General features: G+C 43.3%; 1 protein-coding gene and 1 long non-coding RNA gene across 2 annotated transcripts; one reads left to right on the top strand and one right to left on the bottom strand.

Moving 5' to 3' along the window:
• Nucleotides 1-12590: 12590 nt before the first annotated feature.
• On the bottom strand, nt 12591-13095 carry LOC127011052 (uncharacterized). The gene is made up of 2 exons (XR_007764085.1): nt 12848-13095; nt 12591-12776 (listed from the first exon to the last, which is right to left on the bottom strand). It is a non-coding gene; the product is annotated as an uncharacterized LOC127011052 (long non-coding RNA).
• Nucleotides 13096-16523: 3428 nt separating this feature from the next.
• Nucleotides 16524-17607, top strand: LOC108022286 (skin secretory protein xP2). Its single transcript, XM_044092049.2, has 2 exons — nt 16524-16579; nt 16647-17607. The coding sequence occupies exons 1-2, from the start codon at nt 16577-16579 to the stop codon at nt 17502-17504; spliced, it is 861 nt and encodes a 286-aa protein (XP_043947984.1). The 5' UTR covers nt 16524-16576; the 3' UTR covers nt 17505-17607.
• The last annotated feature ends 4749 nt before the right edge of the window (nt 17608-22356 follow it).

Genomic DNA, 22356 nt, shown 5'->3' with positions numbered 1-22356 from the left:
AACATCCCCGAGGGTCAAAACATTTTCATTGCCCATTCCAGAGGCTCACTTACTAAACTTGCCATCAACATGATAATTGGCTAGCACTTCCAGGGAAAGAATCCATTGCCATTTGCCCCTTAGCTGTCACAACAAACGCACACTCGCACACTCACCCACAACACACTTCACACCTCAGAGACCCGCTGAATGAGAATCCCCCGAATGCTCGCTAAACAAAAGAAATGAAGTCATTTGTAATTAATGAGGTTTGTCACCCCAATTTGCCGCAACTTCCAGCAACACAAAAAAGCAAACATCAGGATGCTGAATGGGGTGGTGGGCTGAAGCTCACCTGCCTGCCCGGCATATTGAAAATCACAGCCAAAAAAAGAAAAGCATCCACAAAACAATCTAATTATATCGTTAAGCACACCAAAATTGGCAGCGCAGCCACCCCTGACTAAAAAGGAGACCTCATCTTCACCCCCAGGTGATCTGGAGGGCGGTCACCCCCGCTGTCACCTTGACAGACAAACAGACAGGCTGGAAGACAGACGCACGCTTGACCCTGACAGACAGGCTGACTTTCGGGGTGACAGTTTCCGTTCGCTTGTTTAATTAAAATTATGTAAATAAATTTATTTAGCTGACACTGCGCCGTAATTAAGTGCAGGGGGAAGGGTGGCATCTGTGCATCTGTTGCCTGACAAATTCGGTCCACCTTGGCGGGCAGGTTATGCGCTGTCTTTAGCTCTTTACACGGAGAAAAACTATTCCTTCATCAGGTTCTGAATGGTATTTATGAGTATTTTTAAATTTAATTTAATAACAATAAGCGGGACCTGTATATTAATTTTAGGGAAGTCAAACTTCTCGAACAAACGTAAATTAATTTTAATCCTTAGAGGCTTTTTGATTATTTTAATAATAATTAATACCATATGGACATGAAGAGCACAATAAATAAATATTGGCTTAAGAAATTTTTCAGCATTAAGAATGGGATCCAATGTAGTCCTGAAAGTTGTATTATTTGTATGCATTGTATAATTTTCCTTTTAAAACCTTTCCCAAACGACTTATATATTTTCTCTGTGCACCGCCTTTTGTATCTTCCCGTGTCTATATATGCTAACAAATTAGCCTTGAAATGAGCAATTTGCAGGCCATGGTTGTGACATGGAGGGGATATGGGGTGGGTGGTTAGGGGATGGGTGGGTGGCGCTCTGCTGTCTTCGCCGTGAAGACAAACGGAGCTGACAGCTGCTGTCAGTGGCCGCCCGTCAATGCCGCAACGTCGGGGAGTATTAAATATTCCTTCCGGGTGGCGAGAGGCGTGAAAAAGCAATTAAGTGTGAAGTCCTTAAGGTTCCGCAACAACACCAGACCGGAAAAAAAGGAAAAGCCAAAAAAGCAGCTTTTTCTTTGTCCAGAACATGGAACCTTGATGAAAAATGATCTTTGGCACGCTAACGGCACTGCCTTACATCACGTACTCTCCGCAACTTAAAGTTTTAATCAATCCCAATGAAATCCCTTCGCAGGCAGCCCTCTCAATCACTTTGTTGGGGCGAAAATCAAATAAATCCCATTTTGACAAGTCGCACACTCAGTTGACCTCGGCAATTCGACATTCATGGGCCTTCATAATCCGCATGCAGACTAATGAAATGCCAGAAGTCAGAGGCCCATTTCACATATGTCATCCCCCAGGTCTCTGCCTTCCCCGTCGAAAATACAGTCAACTCCACACGTGCTCCATCGACGTCGCCACAGTGAAGCCATGCTGACACCAACGTGGGGGAAATTGTTTTGATGAATGTGTCGATTTAATTGATGAATGAGTTTTTAAGCTGCAAAAAATGGAATGGCATCACGTTTTTGCTGGTATGGAAAATGGGGTTTGTGCACTTGGCGAAAAAGAGAGTTTTATTGTGGGAAAAAGGCTGATTATAGGGCTGCACTACAGGTAATTAATATAAACAAGGATATTTGTTATGAGAAATATTTAATACATCTTTGAAAAATTACTATAAATACTATAATTTTTTTTTATGGCAGACTCTTATAATTCTTCGTATGTACCTTGAACATATGCATGTTATTTGATTTATTTCGAACAAAGGGCCCTTGAAGGATGATCGCCTGACAGGTGAGAGGCCCTTAATTGAGTACTCGCACTGAGGCCATAAATGCGCTCGAAGGCCACCGGATAAGCCCGCAGTCAGGAGTTGAGGGCCAACAAGTCCAAAAAGTGTGCTTCACAAATTCGAAAGCCAGAGCGCAACAATTGTAAGCCGCAAATATCAATAAAAAACGAATACAACACGGCTGTAATGTTGCGATTTGTTCGCTCTCCGAAAAACACGAAAACACAAAGGCGCCCGGAAGGGGGTTGGGAAATTCGAGCCGGGTTAGCGTCAGTCTCTGGCATGCAATAATATAAATTCCGGGCCACACACAGCCCTTTAATCGAGCTACGGCGACCGAGTGTAAGGGAAAAAACAGAACCGGAACACTGAGAATAAAATCCAACATCAAACTATAAATAGAGTCGGGCAGGGCCTGCATGTGCTATTATTGGAGTGAATTTCTGGGAGAGTCTTGTGGCTTAATCTACAACAGCATGCGGTTTGCTGGCAGCCAGGAACGCCGGCAATAAAAGCCGGCAAGCCGGAGTGAAATGGGAGCCGCATGCAGCGGCGGTTAAATATTTAAAGCTCTCGGCTTTCGGAGGCCCACGATTGGATGGGGGTTAGACAATCCGACGGACGGAGATTTACTAGGTTTCATATTCAGACAGGTGAAAATGTAACGAAAGAGATCTGTGAATTATTCAAATCAATACTTGAACTTTTCCCTGAAAACGGTGGTCATACTAAACATACACATTAACTAAACATACACATGACTCTCGTCATGAAAATCAAATTTCAGAATGATTTTTTCTTTCATCCCCATCTCAAGATATCTTTTAATTGTGGGATGTTCTATCCAAACGCCTAAATAAATCTCATTGTATACTAAGAGCATATAAACTTACATTTTTCAACTCCTATTGCCCAATGCCTAAATAAATCCCGTGTGAACTCGAAATTAAGGGAATGAAAATATATTCCACCCTTCGGCAGATATCACTCAAATATTTATTGGGCTTTTAATTAACACCCCCAGAGACAGAAAATGCGATTTCCAAGCACTTCAGATTTTTATGGCCCGCTTGACCGCAACTTTCTCCCCGAGTTCCCTTTAATGCATCGTAAAATGTCGCGCGATAAGATTTCGCCCACTTTTGGAGCACTTTCCAAATGTCATATTTCCTGCAACTGTAACTAGGCTCAAGTTAATTATCGGGCTTAACAGTTTGCTAGTTAAACTGAGGCCAACCCCGCCTCGAATGCGACACAACGTATAAAACTTAATGTGCCGCGTGCGCATAAAACAAAATTTCAACTGCAATTAGTCGTGCAAGGCTCTGGAATATCCTTCCCCCTGCGATCCCCGACTTTCTCTGATAAAACCATAAAAATTTTTCCGCCAACATGGCAAATAATTTGGCTAACGACATTTTGTAACTAATGCTGGCCAACCGCAGCAACAACAGCGATAACCATTAACACGCCCCCGTTCCGGACGCCCGCCGAGGGGAAATGCAGCGCCGGAGCAGCCAGCTGGTCATTAAAAGTCCACCCATAACAGTTTATTGTAATGCGCCCGCTCGTAGGCCAACTGGACAAGTGGCCAGCCCCGCCCCCGCCTCCGCCCATGCCGCCCATCTTGGGCTCTAACGTATTCCTGCTACCCTGCGTTGCCACTTAATTAGAAAAGTTTTAGCGCGCCACGAGACAAAAGCCATTGACAGCGCCCGAAAGTTCGGGGAACGCCCTGGGTGCCCCTCATTTGCTCCGTTCTCACAGTCCCCGCTCCCGGGCCATCGACAAAATGCAGTCCACTGGCCGAAGGAGTTAGAGGGAGGTCTGTACTAGAGAACTAGGTATACCCTACAAATGTGTGTACGTTATTAGGAAAATAAATATGATTCAAGTATCCAACCACCGAAAGCGAAGGAATACGTGTTATCGGTACAAGACTTTAAAGAAACCCCTTGATTAATATATCTATCATGACCGCATTATAATTGTTCTACAAAATGAATGGTTAGATCCCAATTGTTAGATTTTTAAAAGCCCTTTAACATATATTTATCGCAGCAAGACCTTCACGCCGAAGACGTTCAGCTCAGCCAACAAAGAGCCGTACCCCTTAGCAGGGTAGAAACATGCTAAATGTTCGGCTATTAGCAGCAACAAATGACATTTGAGAAAGACAGGACTTTATTTTCTCCTTTTTGCGAGACAGCCGCCCAAAGACTTTGAGCTATGGAAATGGCGATGACGATGGACGCAGTCGAGGAGAATGGGGGCGGGAATGGAGGTTAAGTCAACTGAAGCCACCTGGCACCGCGAAGCGGATCCCGTTCGCCATTCAGCGCCCTCTATTTGCGCGTTTTTTCCAATTAATTGCTGCTACGTGGGCGTCCGCCTCGCGAATGTCAACAAAAGCCGCGGCCTTGTGCCCCGCCGCCCGAAAAAGCAGCCCCACCTTCCACCGCCATTTTCACCGCGGAAAATGGAGGAACCACCCGCTGGCCGTGCTGACACAAACATATGTGAACAAAAAGCGCAAAAAAGACAAGAGCTCGGCAGAAGATATAGACTCATCAATGGGTTTCAATTGAAAATTTTTGCACGGCACGGCTTCCCCTGCCTTTCATTTGTTTGGAAATGGGAATTGGCAAGCGAGTGCAGCAAACAATAAGCAGTTACACTCGTTCGTGGTGTACTACATGTGTGGCACGGCATAGGCCTCCGTGGTCCTTCGTTTTTGGGAGCAGATGCTTGCCGCGCAGTTTGCACAGCTGCCGGCGAAATATCTATGCAAAATTTAGCCAATATCCCCTGAATTGGGGTAAGTAAATGCGACTGGCGCCACTGAAGGATGTTCAACGATGTTTGTGCCTTCTATTATTGCTGGTTGATTTTGGGGTGCCAGCTAAAAATAATAATCAAAAAATAGGGTAATGCCATTAAATCTTGAAAAGACTGTTAAATATTGTTTTTAAAATACTTTTCTTGTAAACTTTCCAACTTTAAATGTATAAATAAACATCATTTACTATTCCCATTTTACATTTGGGCACCAACCACTCAGACATTTGATAGTTTCGATTCCCATTTCTTGGCGGATCGAATGAGTTTGCATTTCATATTAATATTGAAATGGGCGTGTCGCCGCCCGCCTTTAACGCCTACTCTGAAATGATGAGAAAGAGTGGCAAGCACGCGATATTCTAACAAATTCGCGACCATTTATCATTCGATGACACTTGCGGATAGGAAAGCGATATCGGTGGCTGACTGAAGGTGGGTGACATTCTCATACCCCCTCCTGCTGCCACTCCCCCTTGCCACCCCGCCCCCTTTTTCGCTGTCAAAACAAAGACTCGTTTTCCCAGTTCTTTTTTCGCCGTCGCAACCACAAACAAGCGAATTAGCCGCCCTGCCACTGACAGGATCCGAAAGTGGGTGGCAAGGTGGGGCGGAACGGAGCTCCAAGACTGTCAAAAGCAAGAACCAAACCCAATTGGCGGCTCAGGATCAGGGTGGGGATGGGGTTGGGACCAGTGGATGCAGTGGAGGCACATCTTCAAACATGCAAGTTGGCGGCAATTGAAAACTCATTGACAATTGGCAATGGAAAAAATAATAGAAAAGCAAAACGACAGCAACTGGTTGTGTTAGTGGGGAGCCAAAACTCAATTGCAGTTACATTTCAATGTGGCTACCCAGGGTTCGGCCGAGGAAATCGGGTATACTAGGGGATAAGGTAGTTCGCCCTTAACCAGAATTTATGCGTCTAATCTTAAATATCCATCTATACTTATATTTTTTGTGTATCTATTTATGTATGTTTCTATCTATGTATCTATGTACGTATGTATCTATCTATCTATGTATCTTTGTATCTTTGTATTTATGTATCTATGTAACTGTGAATCTATCTACCTTTCTATCTATCTATCTATATATCTTTCTATATTTGTATCTTTGAATCTTTGTATGTTTATATCTTTCTATTTTTGTATTTTTGTATCTTTGTACCTTTGTATCTCTGCATCTATCTATCTATCTATCTATCTATCTATCTATCTATCTATCTATCTATCTATCTATCTATCTATTTTTCCATCTATCTATCTATCGATCTACTTATCAATATATATCGATCTTTCTATATTTGTATCTTTGCATCTATGCATCTTTGTATATTTGTATCTTCGTATTTTTGTATCTCTGCATCTTTGGATCTATCTATCTATCTCTGTAACTGTATCTATCTATCTATCTTTCTATATTTGTATCTTTGTATCTATACATCTTTGTATCTTTGTATTTAGGTATCTTTTGTACCTTTGTATCTCTGCATTTTTCGATCTATCTATCTATCTCTTTAACTGTATCTATCTATCTATCTACCTGTCTATCAATCTATCTATCTGTCTTTTTATATTTGTATCTTTGTATCTATGCATCTTTGTTTCTTTGTATTTTTGTATCTTTGTATCTATGCATCTTTGTATCTTTGTATTTTTGTATCTTTGTATCTTCTATCTATCTATCTATCTATCTATCTATCTATCTATCTATCTATCTATCTATCTATCTATCTATCTATCTATCTATCTATCTATCTATCTATCTATCTTTCTATCTATCTAACTATTTATCTATCTATCTATCTATCTATCTATCTATCTATCTATCTATCTATCTATCTATCTATCTATCTATCTATCTATCTAACTATCTATCTATCTATCTATCTATCTATCTATCTATCTATCTATCTATCTATCTATCTATCTATCTATCTATCTATCTATCTATCTATCTATCTATCTATCTATCTATCTATCTATCTATCTATCTATCTATCTATCTATCTATCTATCTATCTATCTATCTATCTATCTATCTATCTATCTATCTATCTATCTATCTATCTATCTATCTATCTATCTATCTATCTATCTATCTATCTATCTAGCATTCCTTCTATCTATCTTGATATTTTTGTATCTCTGTATCTCTGTATTTTTGTATCATTGTATCTCTGCATCTATGGATCTATGGATCTATCTATCTATCTCTGTCACTGTCTATCTAACTAAACATGTATCTTTTTATCTGTCTACCATTATATCTATCTATCTTACCACCTACCTTTCTAAAAATTATAAAACGTATATTATGAATAAATATATTTGTAATTGTAGTTTAAACTGTCAGAAGTATTGAATTTATTTATTTTAAAAATCAGGCCAACATACGAAAAAAAGAATCTTAAGCTATTTATTTATTAACAATTATTAATAAAATAAAATTATTAAAGAACTTAGAAATGACGCTTTCAGAACTACAGGGTATCGTGTATTCCTCAGCGTTCCCCTCAGGTTTTCCCCATTTTTCCCCCGGAGAACTTTGTTTTTCAGTTGTTGTTGACAGGCAGCGTTTGTGTCCTTGCTCCACTCCGCTTTCCCGCTCCTCGGGCTTCTTCTTGTTGTTATTCATTCATTTGTATTGGCATGCTGAGACGTTTTCTATTTGAAATTGTCAGCGGCAATTGATATGCATTGCTGTAGTTGAACGTCTCTTTGTTTTGTCTACCGATTGCGGTTGGCTCTGCTTCAGGAAATTGATTTCCCCAATCATACGCCACATATAGCTATCCGCACTTGCCTCACAATTAAAACAAAAAATCCAGCAATCCAGCAACCGACAATAAACTGCGAGCAGAAATGAATTGCTGCACAGCCGAACGCGCGCCTGCAAGTATGCAGTGTTGGAAATGCATTTAATTTTCGGCCAGCCAGTGCGCAGGAATTCGCCATTGTGATTTGATATTTAATGCACGTACTCAATGAAGAAATTCCAACAGCAGCGCATTAGTAGACAGGGGCGTTCGGAACCAACGCCTGCCAATTGCTTTTCAACATATTTGATGCGACGACGACTTTCGACATTTTGCAACTTGGCCACGTACAGAAAAAAGAAAAGTGAGCAGGAAAAATCAAGGCGCGGGGAAAATCGTTGCCAGCAAAGTGCAAAACCAACAACTGCAGCTGCAGAAAAACAACTGCGACTTTGGTTAAGCATACAAACTGTATATAACGCACACAGACCCGAACCCAAACCCAAGCGAAACCCTGGCAGCTAAGTGAAGTGAAGTATACGCCATGTTGACCCAACAACAAACATAAAATGTAATCGCAGCTAATAAGAAAACTAAGCAGATCCTGGCTGGTCACGATTTACGCTCGTTTCGCATTCGATTTGCGATGCGCCACCGCTGCACCTCTGCACCACTGTCCTCCCGGCGGCCACAGTGGGGCAAGATGTGGGAGAAAATCGTAGAGAAATTGGTTAAAACTATATTCTTAGGATCAAAGTAAGAATGTGATCCTTCCCACTTCGTAAATAACTAATAAATTAATTAATAAATGTTAAGCCAAATGAACTCTTTTTTCAGTTTAAAGTGAGTAATTGTATAATATATAGTAAATTTAAGATATTCTAAAGATACATTTGTAGCTAAGGTAGCTTATAATTAGTTTACTTTTTGCTTACGTATTTATTTCATTTTGAATGCCACACCTTTCGCCCCACTGTGCTGGTGGGGACCTGGACCTGGGCTGCCATGTCAATGGACATTTAATGGCGTTCCCCATTATGCGCCGCATCAAATGTGCCAAATACGCTTCGCTGGCAATAAATGCTGCATGGCGAGGTATCCCTTTTGGATGCAGCCTTTCTCCCTGCTCTTTTCTCCTGGCCAGAACAAGACCAGCAGCTCTCCATCTTGGCCTCAGCTGGTCGGAGACCACGGCTTCGTCTTCGTTCCGGCCACGATTTGCAATTTTGTGTGCATCAGCCTGGCATCGTCTATCGTAATTTTTCGTGAATTTCTTCACGTACTTGCATTCCATCTTCATCGCTCCTCGTCCTTCGGTCCTATCCCATATCTTCCGCTCCTGTCGCTCCTATATCTCGCGTCCTGTCTGCTGGCCAGCTCCTCGTCCTGGCTTTGGTTTTGGCTCGGCTGCAGCACTGGATTGTAATGGCATAACCTTTGAATAAAATTAGCATTATCGGAGCTCACTTTGGCGGCCACTCCGCTCCGCCTGTCCTCAGGTGTCTGTGTGTGCAGTGTGCGAGTGTTCGGGGATCAATAAAAATGCCCAATGACTTTTTGAACGCCATATGATGCCCGAAAAGGCCATTAAAACAAACGCTAAGACAGGGCAAAACGGCGGTCATTGAGGTTACGGTTGCCCTAAGGCTGGATTTTAAGACATTAAATATTTGCAAATAGTCCTATTCATGCCTATACCATAGGTTCCCTTGATTACATGATATATATATAAAAGTTTGTAAGGTTTACTTTATGTAACACATCCATTGATAAATCCTTTTAAATTTAGAAACGCTTGGCTTGTCATTATCAACCCTTAATGAATTTTATTATATCGATTTGTTTCTTTTTCGTACTAAAATGATCAAATGGAAGACACCAGCAGTCAAATCAAAAGGCAATAATGGAACCCAAAAGCTTCATTTATTTGAAACTATTTTCAGTTCTTTCTCCCTGACCCCCTGCAAACAACCCGCTTAGTGTAAATGTTTTTTCGGGGCACACTCACATCAATTACGATCCACCCAACTGCTGGCCGTAAAACTAATTGGTGGAAAATTAAGTTTTTGCGCCAAAATGATGGCAAATTGAAATGCAATCGGGGCAAAGCGGATTATTGAAAAACTTTCATGATTGAATCCTGCTGGTTGGCCCGCCGTCGACCATCCCCATCGGCCATTATACTCGCTGGGATCCAGGGGCTCCGGCAAAAAGCGCAGCGAGAACTTAATTCTGCTCTGCATGTGAACGCTTCGTTGAGGCCCATATGCGATTGGCAGAGCTTATGGCCCTGTGTGGCTGCCAAAAACCGGGGGAAAAAATCGAAAACGAAAACGAGAAGGAGCCAAGAGCGAACAGGGCCAAAACTGGGGCCCACACGGCGTTACAGCGATTTATATTTTGCTACTTTCGCTATAAAAAATAAATATGCAATAAAACAAAACGACAACGGGCCCCGACATATGCATTATTGTCCTGCTCTCCGCTCCCATGGAAATATTTGCTAGAACGAAGACATAAACCTAAAAAATATATGGCGCATTTGGCAGGAGCGAAGGCAGGCGCAAGCCCGAGACCAAGACAAAGGCGTTTCTAAATGCCAGTAGCAGTTACACTGGAAACAAAAGCTTACGTGATTTTTGCATATTCTAAAGTTAAAAAAAGGGAATCGTTTTCTGTAACGCATTTGTATTCCTTTAAAATTGGTTTAAAATACAAAAAAACCTTAGACTACTTTTGTTTTTATTCATTTAAAATATGTTCCTTATCATATGACTATTGTAAAATGATTTAGTTATTATTATGATTAGGTTACATGTTACTGGGATATGAAGTAACACCCGCATGCAATTTACACCTGGTTCCTCTTCGTACCTTACCTTTTCCAGTGCATCTGGAAAGACAGAGCACAACAGGGCGTATTCGCATCGTATTGTCCTACCAAATTGCGCTCTCAGCTGGCGCACGACTTGACTGCATCTACTTTGACATTTGGCATGCACCAGGGGAGCAGAGGAGCGGAAAAGGGGGCACTTTATGAAGCGCGCATATGTTGCACCCCTTTCTGCAGGGCCAAGGGCCGGACGGGGCTGGGATAATAAAAATGAAGGACTCCTTGCCGTATTCCCCAGGCAAATCACTGCAGTCTCGGTCTGAGTCGAAGGCTATAAAGCAAATCGTTTGACATTTGTTTTGATTTGCCATGATTGCTAAAAATATCTGCGAGACAGAAATGACAGGGGGCAATTGAGATACGTAAGTGATACGGAGAACAAGTGCAGTAGTGGGTATCAAATTAAGAAACGAATAAGAGCTTATTCTGCTTATAATTTGCTTCTTCAATATAGCGAAATAAGCTGTAATTAGATTCCCTCAAACTTGTATATCCTTAAGCGTAAGCGTAATCCTTTTATACCCCTCATACGTCCCATTCCCTTGAACTCCTTTAGCTTTGCCAATTTCAATAATAACCTTTTGGCACTCACTTACCCATTCCAATTGCGGCCCTAACATCATCAACTGACCCGACTGACCCTTTTAAGGTACTTCCAGCTCCACGTTCCACTCGCTGTCTAACGAAAGTTTCTTCTTATCATAATTTCGAAGACAATTAGCCCGCAATGTGTGCTCCTTCGATACGAGGTCCCACTCCAAAAAACCGTATCGATGGCGCAGAAACTTCGTCCGTGTCTTCGGGAGCTGTGGCACTTGAAGTTTACAGCCGCCAAAGGGCCAAACATGCCAGACAATAATTGGCCAAATTTATTGTAATTAGCCGCACACGCAAGCACCGGGCATTCCATTCCATCCCGGGCAGGCAACCCACCACATGTGTCCGGACCCCAATCTGGTGTAATTATTAACATTTCGGGGACGGTTCGGGCACGGGATGCTCGTCCGGTCCTTGAGAGGTTGTCACATGTGTGCGTGGCGCTTTGAGATCTCGTTTAATTGCACAAAGCCTCTCTGCTCTTAGAGAGTTTTTAAATAATTTAGTTGTGTCGTTAGGCCGGGCGTGGCCACGCCCCGTTGTCAAAGGCATCTGGCAGGACAGGTCGGGCGCACGGGGCGGCTACGTAATGCAGTCGAGTCACGTCACACAGCATGTCGCTAATTTTTCTACCTTTTTTCGCCGCTGCCCGGGCACAAAGTTTCCTTCACTGCAATGCGCTGGTTAAAATGTTCCCTTTTCCTGGGAAGGGGTCTCGAAAAAGAGGTCGTGCTTCTGGAGGATGATAAATTGTGGATGAGGGCAAGGCGGGATTAGCTCGAGGTGGCTTTAACTTTAAAGGAGCATGAAAAATAATGTAATGTTACATTTTGCTCAATATTCCCTTTAATTATCTATAAATAAAGTGATTTTAAAAATATCATTTTATTATACTCTACAACTAGTTTCTCACCATACCATCATAGGATATTCCATTTTCGGATACAGCATCCCACTTTCGCTTGACCTCACTCTCCTTTAAAGTCACTTTTTAGCTTTGTTCGCCTAAAATCCTCAAAATGGCTTTGTCAAAGGCGAGGTACAGTCACCACCTAGCGCGGTGAGCACGAGCATAACGGCGTATCGCTAAGAAGTGCAGCATCGCGCACGGCGCACGTTTCCTTTTTGTAAACTTTATTATTTCGTGTTAAAAGTAAATAAACTTAGCTCCCAACTTCACCTCCGACCCCACTCTCTCCTTACCGACCCGCAGATATGTGAAACGGGGAGTTTTGGGCGGAGGGCACCTTCTGCGCATTGTTTGCCATTTGCGGTGGTCGGCGACAAGCTCTGTCAGCCAGCCAGTCCAAATTGAAATTGGACATTAGATGTGCACGCACACAAGCAACCAATGCACTGATAACAATTATATCACGAACTCTTTTTATTACAAATTCAGGTTTGACTCATACAATTTCCCATTTGAAGATTTGTCATATAAATTGTTTTGTTGACGTTTGGTGACTTCACCAAAATCCGATATGCGAAAGCACATCCAATCAGTTTTCTGCGGTACACCGAGTTTCCAAGTGAATCACACCTCCGTATGTATCTGTAACGAGTTGAGTTTATTTTCGCTGCCTTTCTTGGATGATATTTTCAGATCGTGCTTATCACTTTTACCTTGGGAAGGTTTCGATCAGTTCTGAACGCTAATATTCGGTCAGATACATTTAAAGCGAGACGTGGCAGAACTCGTATAGCCACTACAGAATTGTATTCGCGATCGGGAATATCCGCGGTTTTTTTTCAGGGATCAGAAAACGAATACCCCTATATTATTCTTCTGATCCCTTAAAATCAGCGGCGGACATTCCCGATCGCGATACATTAATAAAGTGGCTGATGAAACGCTCCGACTTCACAGGGGACAAATCTCGACTGACGTTCTGTACAGTGTGCTCTCGATTTATATAGAAATGCGTCGCCTGCCACAGAAGATATATCGTATGTGTTCTTCTGCGAACATAAGTTGTTTTGGAAAAAAAAGATAAATATACTTAGAAAACAATAAAAAGCATTTTATCACTTAGTGTGCCGGATACGCCACTTATGTTGAAATATTCTTCTCTATTTTGGTTTACATAATTTATGTCTAGCTTATGGATTTTTAATTGTGTTAATCGTGTTATAAAAATAAGCATATAAATGACAGTAATTCAGATCTGTCAGATCTGTTTTTTTATATCGAAGCATACTTTTAGACTGTCAAAGCAATCGTGTGTGGCTAACAATATTTAAGTATGACAATCAAGTTCAGATAGTGCATTTGTTTGAGTGTACCCATATATATTAAGATGGCAGATTCTGTCGTCGCCGCGGCTGCTGACAACTCGAACAACAACCACAGCTGGTACAACAACGCGAGCAACAACCTAGCACTAAGGCACACACTCATTGTGAATGACAACGCCCCTGGTACGTGATTTCATTTCCGTTGTTGCCTTTTGTGCATTGCTCGTAACCTAACTCCTCCCTCTTTTTCACCACCCCCGCTCCGCTTTCACCCACACCCCTGTCCACTTTCTTTGCTCCCTCTGCCAGCTTTTTAGTTGTGCCTTTTGTGGTTTGTTAAGGCAGCCCCGGATAGCCCAAAATTAATATGATGGCGAGTGAAAAACTAAGTGTGACTACCTATTAGTCGGATATTTTCCCTTCAATATGTTTCTTGAATGGGAAAGAAAAATACGATAATATAACCAGTTTAATGCACACAACTGTGATAAAAAAGCGAGGGTGGATTTTAAAGTAGCTCGTTTTGTGTGCACCTGCGCAGATTTCTTAGATCTACGACGACAGTTCAAGCTAAGGGTAAAAAAATATACTTGTTTTAAAGACACATAGTCTAGAATTTCATTTCCCTCAGGGTCGTTTGGGCACATTTTCTGATTCACCCGCTCGGGACAAAAATAGAACTAATTTTGGCGAATTCAAGATCTAACCTTTGCGAGAAATGACGTGGGATATCTTTAAATGAAATGAAAATGATTTATTGTCAAATGAATTTGTCATAACTCAAAAATTATATGCCCTTCCCGTTGGGCATTGACAAACGCAAAAAACTGCGTGTATATTAGACATTACATTATATAAATGTTTCTTTGCTGAGTTCTGGTACACCACAATTGTGACGTCAAACACTGTATGAAATGAATCATAAATAATTATCACTGAAAAATGATTCGTTGCACCAGCTACAGAAAATATAAGCACATTTCCTGACTTGGAAGAACGATAAATATACTTATCGCAATTTTGTTCATACACCTCGGAAAATCTAATTTTGGAAGTGTTTATTTCAGCAGCGGGAGAGAAATATCTTTCCTCTTGGAAAGAGACTTGGCCGGGCTGTTGAATTGGTTCCAGATGATCAACTTGATGAAACATTTTAATTAATTGTATTCATTCAAAAGCTCATCTAAAAAAGACCAACACAAAATTAGTCAATAACCGGTTATAGTGTCCATTGAATTGTGGGAGCAAATGGACTTAACGCAATTCAAATTTATTCAAGCCCCAGACACATCTTCACGTAAGGCTAACGATGCTCCTATATAATTTTTCATATCTTCGGACCCATTAGATCACCCATTATGAAAGGAGATTTTCTCATCCGACAAGCAAAGGTTATTTGTGGGCAGAACTCGGTAAATCTTATTAACACAAGACTGCCACTGGCGTATCTGAAACCGGCTTGTATTCAGATATGTAAATTCAATTAATAATTCAAAAATCGACCTTTACATGGCTACTTAACAAGTCTGTCTTAATTACGCGAATCGAAACTGAGAAATCCCCGAAAATTGGCTTGCATACGCCAGAAAATGGTCTACGCAGGCAGAGTCAAGGGAATACTTTTTAATATTTACTTTTGTTTTGGTACCCAAACGAGTTGTGATCGCTGTGGATGGACATCTGAGTGAATAAACAATGGTTTAATTGGGATTCGGCTTTGGCAACAGCTGCCGCGAAACCGGGCCAAGTAAAACAATAACGGAAGCCATTTGCCATGCAAATGCTAGGCAAATCCAAGCTGGCTGTCTGGCATGTCAAACAAGATCGGCATTTACATACATGAAATATAAACAAATGCAGAAGCAGACTCGGATGCCTGGCAGTCCAACTAAACTCCGAAAACTAACAACGAGTTTTTAAATGTTTGACTTGCCATGAATAATGTGATTAACGAGTTTGCACTTGAAGCCCAAACAACACCCCAAAAATCCAGCAGCCAGCGGATACAAGTCATAAAACAAATTAAAGATGAGGAACATCCATGAATCTCTGTGCCCTGAAGAACTTAAATTATTAGCTAGTTGCACTTTGGGAGGGAGACAAATGAGTAAATACGATCTGAGGGGAGCGGAGAAGAGTGGTAGTTCGCCCCAAGATGAAGAGGAAACAATTTAGCCGCCGCGGAGCAATGAAGCATTCATAATGTTAAGGTCCAAGCAATTAACCGAGGTGTGGATCATACAATTAAAAACTCTGTGAATCTTTTCCTGAGAAGCATTCGTTGAGGCGCCGTACCAAAAATAGAGGGACCTTGAGATCACCGTAGGTGAATCCATAATTTTAGGCTCAGCGTCAGCTAGACCCAATTTTACGACCATAATCGCGGGCAACTGGTTTGGGGAAATTAATTGACCAGGGTTCGTTAGATAACGAAATTATAGGCCTGAAAGAAGTCGCTGTTTGCTTTTTATTAGCATAGCGCTTGCTAATAATCGGTAGTGGGCGATCTGGGTAAAAGATTCCACTAGGAACTGCGGAATAATCTCGGATTCTTTCAATCGAGAACAATGGCTTCTAACCTTTGTCGAACTAGTCGTAAAACCCAACCAGTTGCGGCGTCTGCATTCGATCCAAACGATGGTTGCAAATTTCCGGCTACACCTGACGCATGTGCCAAAAATACCGATGGTCCATAAATCCATCCTACCAATAAAACCCCGAGATGAGCCCATAAAATACGCCGTCAGCGGTGTGCAGCGGATTAATGTCACCTAAAAGTCACTTTGGGTGTCGCTCACTAACTCGCCTTATGACCAGCCATCCATCTATCTATCGGCATCTTAATCTGCGTTTCTCAAATCCAATTCCATCGAGTGCTACCTCGTTCTGACGACCCCCAAAACCAAACCAGCGAGAGATCTCATCTGCGCCGATATCATCTGAATATTCAGATGAGCCGCTGCCGCTGATCTTCGATCTTCGATTTTCGGCCTGAGGTTCAGTTCAAGTTTTGGCTTGCAGAATTTGGGCTCGGTCTCGTATAAATAGTTTGCCGTTGAGCCTCCTCAGACAGAAGCTACTCGCACGCTCTTGGAGTAACAGATCGCAGCTGTCATCATGGTGAGCCCACCCACTAGCCGCAGGATCAAGGATTATATCTCTAACGGCTTCGGTTGTTCGCTTTCAGAAATTCCTGGTTATTGCCTTTGCCGTCCTGGCCTGCGCCTATGGCGATGTCTCCCACCTGGGCTACGACTACTCTCCCCCGGCTCCGGTCTACCAGCCTGCTCCTGCTCCAGTTGTGATCCCAGCTCCCGCCCCGGCTCCCATCGTGATCCCCGCCCCTGCTCCCGCACCCGTGGTGATCCCCGCCCCCGCCCCAGTGAACACCTACGTCCCACCTGCACCCATCAGCATCCCAGCTCCAGCTCCGGTCTACCACCCAGCTCCAGCCCCCATCAGCATCCCTGCTCCTGCTCCCATCAGCATCCCTGCTCCTGCTCCGATCAGCATCCCTGCTCCTGCCCCCATCAGCATCCCAGCTCCAGTTGAGATCCCCGCCCCGGTGAACACCTACATTCCCCCTGCACCTGCGCCAGCTCCGGTCTACCAGCCAGCTCCTGCTCCCATTTCCGTGAGCATCCCGGCTCCAGCTCCCGTTTACCAGCCAGCTCCTGCTCCCGTGGAGATCTCTGCTCCTGCTCCAGCTCCAGTGTACTCTGCTCCTGCTCCCGCCCCCGTATACTCTGCTCCCGCTCCAGTGTACTCTGCTCCTGCTCCAGCTCCAGTTTACTCTGCTCCTGCTCCCGCCCCCGTGTACTCTGCTCCTGCTCCAGCTCCAGTTTACTCTGCTCCTGCTCCAGCTCCAGTTTACTCTGCTCCTGCTCCCGCCCCCGTGTACTCTGCTCCCGCTCCAGTGTACTCTGCTCCCGCTCCCGTTTACTCCGCCCCCAACACCCAGGTTCTGGAGGAGATCGAGCCCGCTTCCAACGAGGGATACCGCTACAAGACCGTGCGTCGTCGCGTCTACCGTCGCCGCGTCTAAACTTACCAAAGCCCCACGAAAACTGTTTCCTAACGAATCCCCAATCCCCACGGGGAGTCGTAATAAAAAATTTCCGCCTTCAATTTGTTAAACAAAAAGAAAAGTCTTCAAATTGTTTTCCAATCATAGCAAATCACACGGGGAACTGTGGGCAGGGGGAGCTCCTAAGTTTGCTCTGGCCATTTGAGTGGGATATTTATGAAACCCGAGGAGGCGGAGGAAGTGGAATCAACTTGCCATCGGACAGATAGTGCCGGAAAGGGGTGAGTGGTTGGGTGGGGGACGGGTGGACGGGTGGGTGGGGCATAATAAGGAGTTGCAAGCAAGTTGCGGAACACTCCCCAAGGATTCGACTCGAAGGCGAGCTCCAGTCCTCGCCACTCCACATTTATCACGAAATTTATCGCCTGGAATGAGCTTTGATGATGTGGAAATTTTTTCTCGTTAGATTCAAAAGTTTCCAGATGCACTCAGAGATCGGAGAATTTATTTCGGGAAACCAGTGGAATTAAATATGTGAAGCTCTAGGGGAAATAAAATAAATGAGATATTTGTTTGATAAGGCAGATGAAATATCTAAGGATTAATGAACATCAAAAATAATACGAACGGAATGAACAACATAGACTCCACTTTATTCCAGCTGCGAAAAACATGTATAGGCGTATAGATGTTCAATTTAAGGAAAGACATCCAATTGATTTATAGATTACAATAGAAAACAATGGTGGAGACCAACGTTGAAGTAACTTATAAATTTAATATAAATATATAAGTGTACTTATAAATATTTTCACTTGGTTCACAGGTTTCAATTGATATTTTTAGGGCCAGGACCAAATAGGTCTCCCGCACCACTTATTAAATTTGGAGAAACAATCGATCAATAGTACTGCAAGTCCCCACAAACTCGTAGGAATATTTCTGACGGTGCAACCGCACGAAATCGATGAAGCCGGAGCTGCAGCCCAAGACAGAGACTCCTTCGCCGAGTGGATTGGCCTCATCAGACGACCACTGACCACTTGTGGCTGCTAACAAGTAGTCGAAGGCGCCAAGGAGCAAGGACATCGGCAGTCGAAAGACGATAGACGATAGACGTGGCAGAAAATTAACAAGAAAATGCAGCGACAAATGTCTACGGAGCTTTCTCCCCTCAGCAATTTGATTAGGGAAATGTCTGGCTGTGGCAGAGACTTTGGGTCCCCAAACTCCGGGCCCAGAGCCCCGAAGCCCCCAATATCCCAGTCTGGATTCCGGGGAAACCGCAGAGCCACATATTACACTTGCCACTGCGCATACTAATTAAAAAGCGCAAAAACAAACAGCGGAGCTACTAAAATTAATTGCGTAATTAAAACAAAATCATTTTTTGCACCCTTCTCCCCCCTGGCCCAAGCCACAATAGATTGATTGTCCTGGCTTATTTCGTTAATTGCATTCTGGTCAAATATTGGCAGCTCAATTAAATGAATTAAAGCGCATTTTTGCTTTGTGCCGAACGGCACTGGCGCCCAGAGGATCTCCCTAATGGGGCGCAGAATTGGGGATTACTAAAATCATTTGACAGGCAATTACAATTTAGAGTCGATTCCGGCGAACCGCACTCCAATCAGCGGTGATTAGTTTGTGCGGTGCGGAAATTAAATATTCTTGTTTTAGGGTTGCTACTGGATTTCCCCTTTTTATATTAGGCAATTGCTTCAAAAACATCACTCTACCTTATAGATTAAAGGTAATAAAATGTGAAAGGAGCAGAATCCTTACAAAAAACCCTATGTAAACCTGTATTCTTAACAGATTCCATCAATAATCCCCTGCAATTGATGGATACAATTCCATCTCAGCGCTGGATGAATTACACGATTGCGTTCCCCTCACCTTGCGACATCGTCGCATTTCACTAATCCCCGCCAGCGATTAGTTTAAATTCCAATAGTGCTGCATCCTGCCCTGGATTGGGTAATTTTCAGCCTCATTGCCTCTGCTCCGCCGGGCAGAAGCGCTGGCGATTAAATAAAAAGGAGCCAGGTATGGCGGACAGCCAACAATTGACAGTTGGTTGCACTTGCAACCGCACTTAATTAGCAGTTAATGACGCCTGATTAACACGCATTATGGCGGCGACGACCCATCGGCATCTCCGGCAGCGGATTTCGGCCCAATGCCACCCGAAAAGCCCCTTCCACAGCCACGTCCACTGCCACGGCCGTTTCCAATCAAACCTGTCCGGCAGATGGTCTGAAAATGCGTAATCAATGCTTTAGGCGCCGGGGATTACAAAATAATCGCGAGTTGGGAGGCCTAAAAGTATGCAGAAGAAAATGGTCCACAGAAAAGTGAAAATCGCAAAAAAATGCTATCCTCATAAATAGTATTCGCTATTCGAATGCGACCCTTTAATGGGTTATCTTCGTACGCAAAAATAAGAAAAATATTTAACCTTAAATGTAAAAAATAAGTAAACTTTACGGAACCATTTAAGATGCTACTTTTGGTTGACAAATATCGGTTGCCTTATATCATAAGGACCATTAAATTGGTACAAATATTTTTGCATGTTGTATATGAAAGATAAACAAACACTACAAAACCATTGAAAATGTACATTCCTATTGACAAATATCTATACCCTTAAGATCTTATGACAAGTTACTTAGAAAAAACAACACAATTAACTTTAAGTTTCAAAAAATATTTTTGGGTGTTCAATGAACAAAAAATAGCAAATTTTCGAAGATAAATTATATTATTTTTTATTGGCAAACCTATTTTTATTTCTCCTTAGTACCTAAATTACACAGTTTCCTAAAGAATTTGCATCGCATCATCTTTCAGAACAACCCGATGGCGCGTTATACCCTCCTGGCACCACGGCTCTCTCAATAAATCGGGTGTAAAAACTGATGGGGCTGCCGAATCCCGGTTGTTGGTCGGCTGGCTTACGGCTTTAAAGCCGCCAGTGCGCAATCGAACGTGCGGAGTGCACTTGGATATGGGACATGGATCGTTGGGAAATTGACAGTATCAACGTAATTATATCAGCAGTGGGGGACGGGCGATTCCGGTCCCCAAAACGAAAACAAAACAGGAAAACGACAGAGTCCAGGAGCGAGGGGCGGCCACTGAAATATGCAAACGTTGACTGCCTTCATTTATTTTTACTGTTACTGCATATTGGGGCGACGGATTGGACGGGCTCTGGACCGGGCTCTGGACCGGGCTGGGCGGAGGTGCTGGCAAGAGGCGCGAAAATAATCGTTATCCTGGACAGGTGGGCCCCGATTCCTCGCGCGTTCGATGCCAGCAGTTGCACTTCATTTGCAGCATTAATTTGTCGCCCGTTGATTTATCTGGCCAGGCTACATATAGCCGCACACTCGCCTCTATAGGGATACATACCGACGCGCGAATGAATTTATGAGCCCGAGCTGTGCTCCCACCGAGGGTCGAAAAATGTTGAAAATCGATTGGCAAGAGTTTGTCACTTCCACTTGAAGCCCAGCGAGTCAACGCCTGCGGTAGTGGCATCCTTGTTGAATATTTATTAAATCGCCTTTTGCACCAGTATTGCAAGATAGTTATGCAAATACGGCGTGCGAACGAATGCGAAAGGGATCTAGGCGCTATCTGGGCCTGTAATCGAAGCGCGTGTTTCCCCAATCGTATAAATACACTTAAGATACGTGTATTTTAGACGGGACCCAGACGAGCTCTACTGGGTTCAACGAACCTCTGCTGATATTTTAAATGAGTTGCTAAATTATGGAGCCAACTGGCAGAAAGGCCACTAAAATTAAAATAACTGATGCAAAGTATGGAAGTCTCTTCACAGGGCCTGAGATCCTTTATCCAAACGAAAATGGGAACGATTTTCCCGTGACAATACTATATTTTCCCCCTGGTTTTGTTATTTTATGCTCTCGAGGGTAACGAACTATATATTTTGCCTGCGCCCTCAGACGACGCCACCATGCAGGGCATGTCAACTATTAACGGGCAAACAACTAAATTACGTATACGCAGCGTTGCATGACCAGCATGCCATTGCGACGCTCCGCTAGAGAGTGTTTGTGTATTTGCTCGAAATACATTTGCAGTTTCGCTTTATTGGCGCTGCGAAAATAATGGAATTGTCAAAATAAAAGGGGTTAAGTGCTTGTTTGCATAGCTTTTTGACAACACCAACAGCGAGCACCCTTCGCCTCATATGTGCAGCCATTGGTATTTTATTTTCACCCGCCGAGGAAAACAAGTTCGGCGGAAATTAAATCACTCCGGCGTCGGGAAGTCTCCGCGGATTTTTGGCACCAGCCGGAAAATTGTTCATTAGCAATTTGTGTAATTAAAAAGCGAGAGTGCACCCAGGACCAGCGAAGTGCTGTCCTTCACAGATCCGGGGCCCTTCTCCCACTTGAGAACCCCCACTTCCTGCCCATCCGGCTAATTTGTTTTCCGCCTGGCAGTGACACATGGCGACAGTCTAGATGGCGTCATGTTCAACTCTTGACCCGATCGAAGCTGGCTAATTCTGGCGCCCCGGCCCATCTGCTCGGGTTCCCATATATAATTAGGCAACAGGCCCTGCTTCTGGCCCACCTTATCATAGCCAATCAGGCAGATTAATGGCCGTCGGCCGGACTCGCCATTCGTCCGGCGGCTCTAGACCAAACAGTCTGTGGGCCGTAGGCCTCTTTTCCTATTTCGAACGCCAAGAGACGAGCGCCGGTTTCCAGTTTTCGAGCGTCTTTAGTTTTGCCTGTTCAAATTGATACACTAAAGCACAAATGTTTATGCAAATGATATTTAAATCAAGACAATGGCAAAAACAAGCAAGTACGAGGGACAAGAG

Source organism: Drosophila biarmipes, chromosome 2R (assembly GCF_025231255.1).
Source record: "Drosophila biarmipes strain raj3 chromosome 2R, RU_DBia_V1.1, whole genome shotgun sequence".
NCBI lineage: Eukaryota > Metazoa > Arthropoda > Insecta > Diptera > Drosophilidae > Drosophila > Drosophila biarmipes.
Note: the sequence above shows the minus strand (reverse complement) of the source record. Positions and strands in the feature narration are given on the sequence as shown.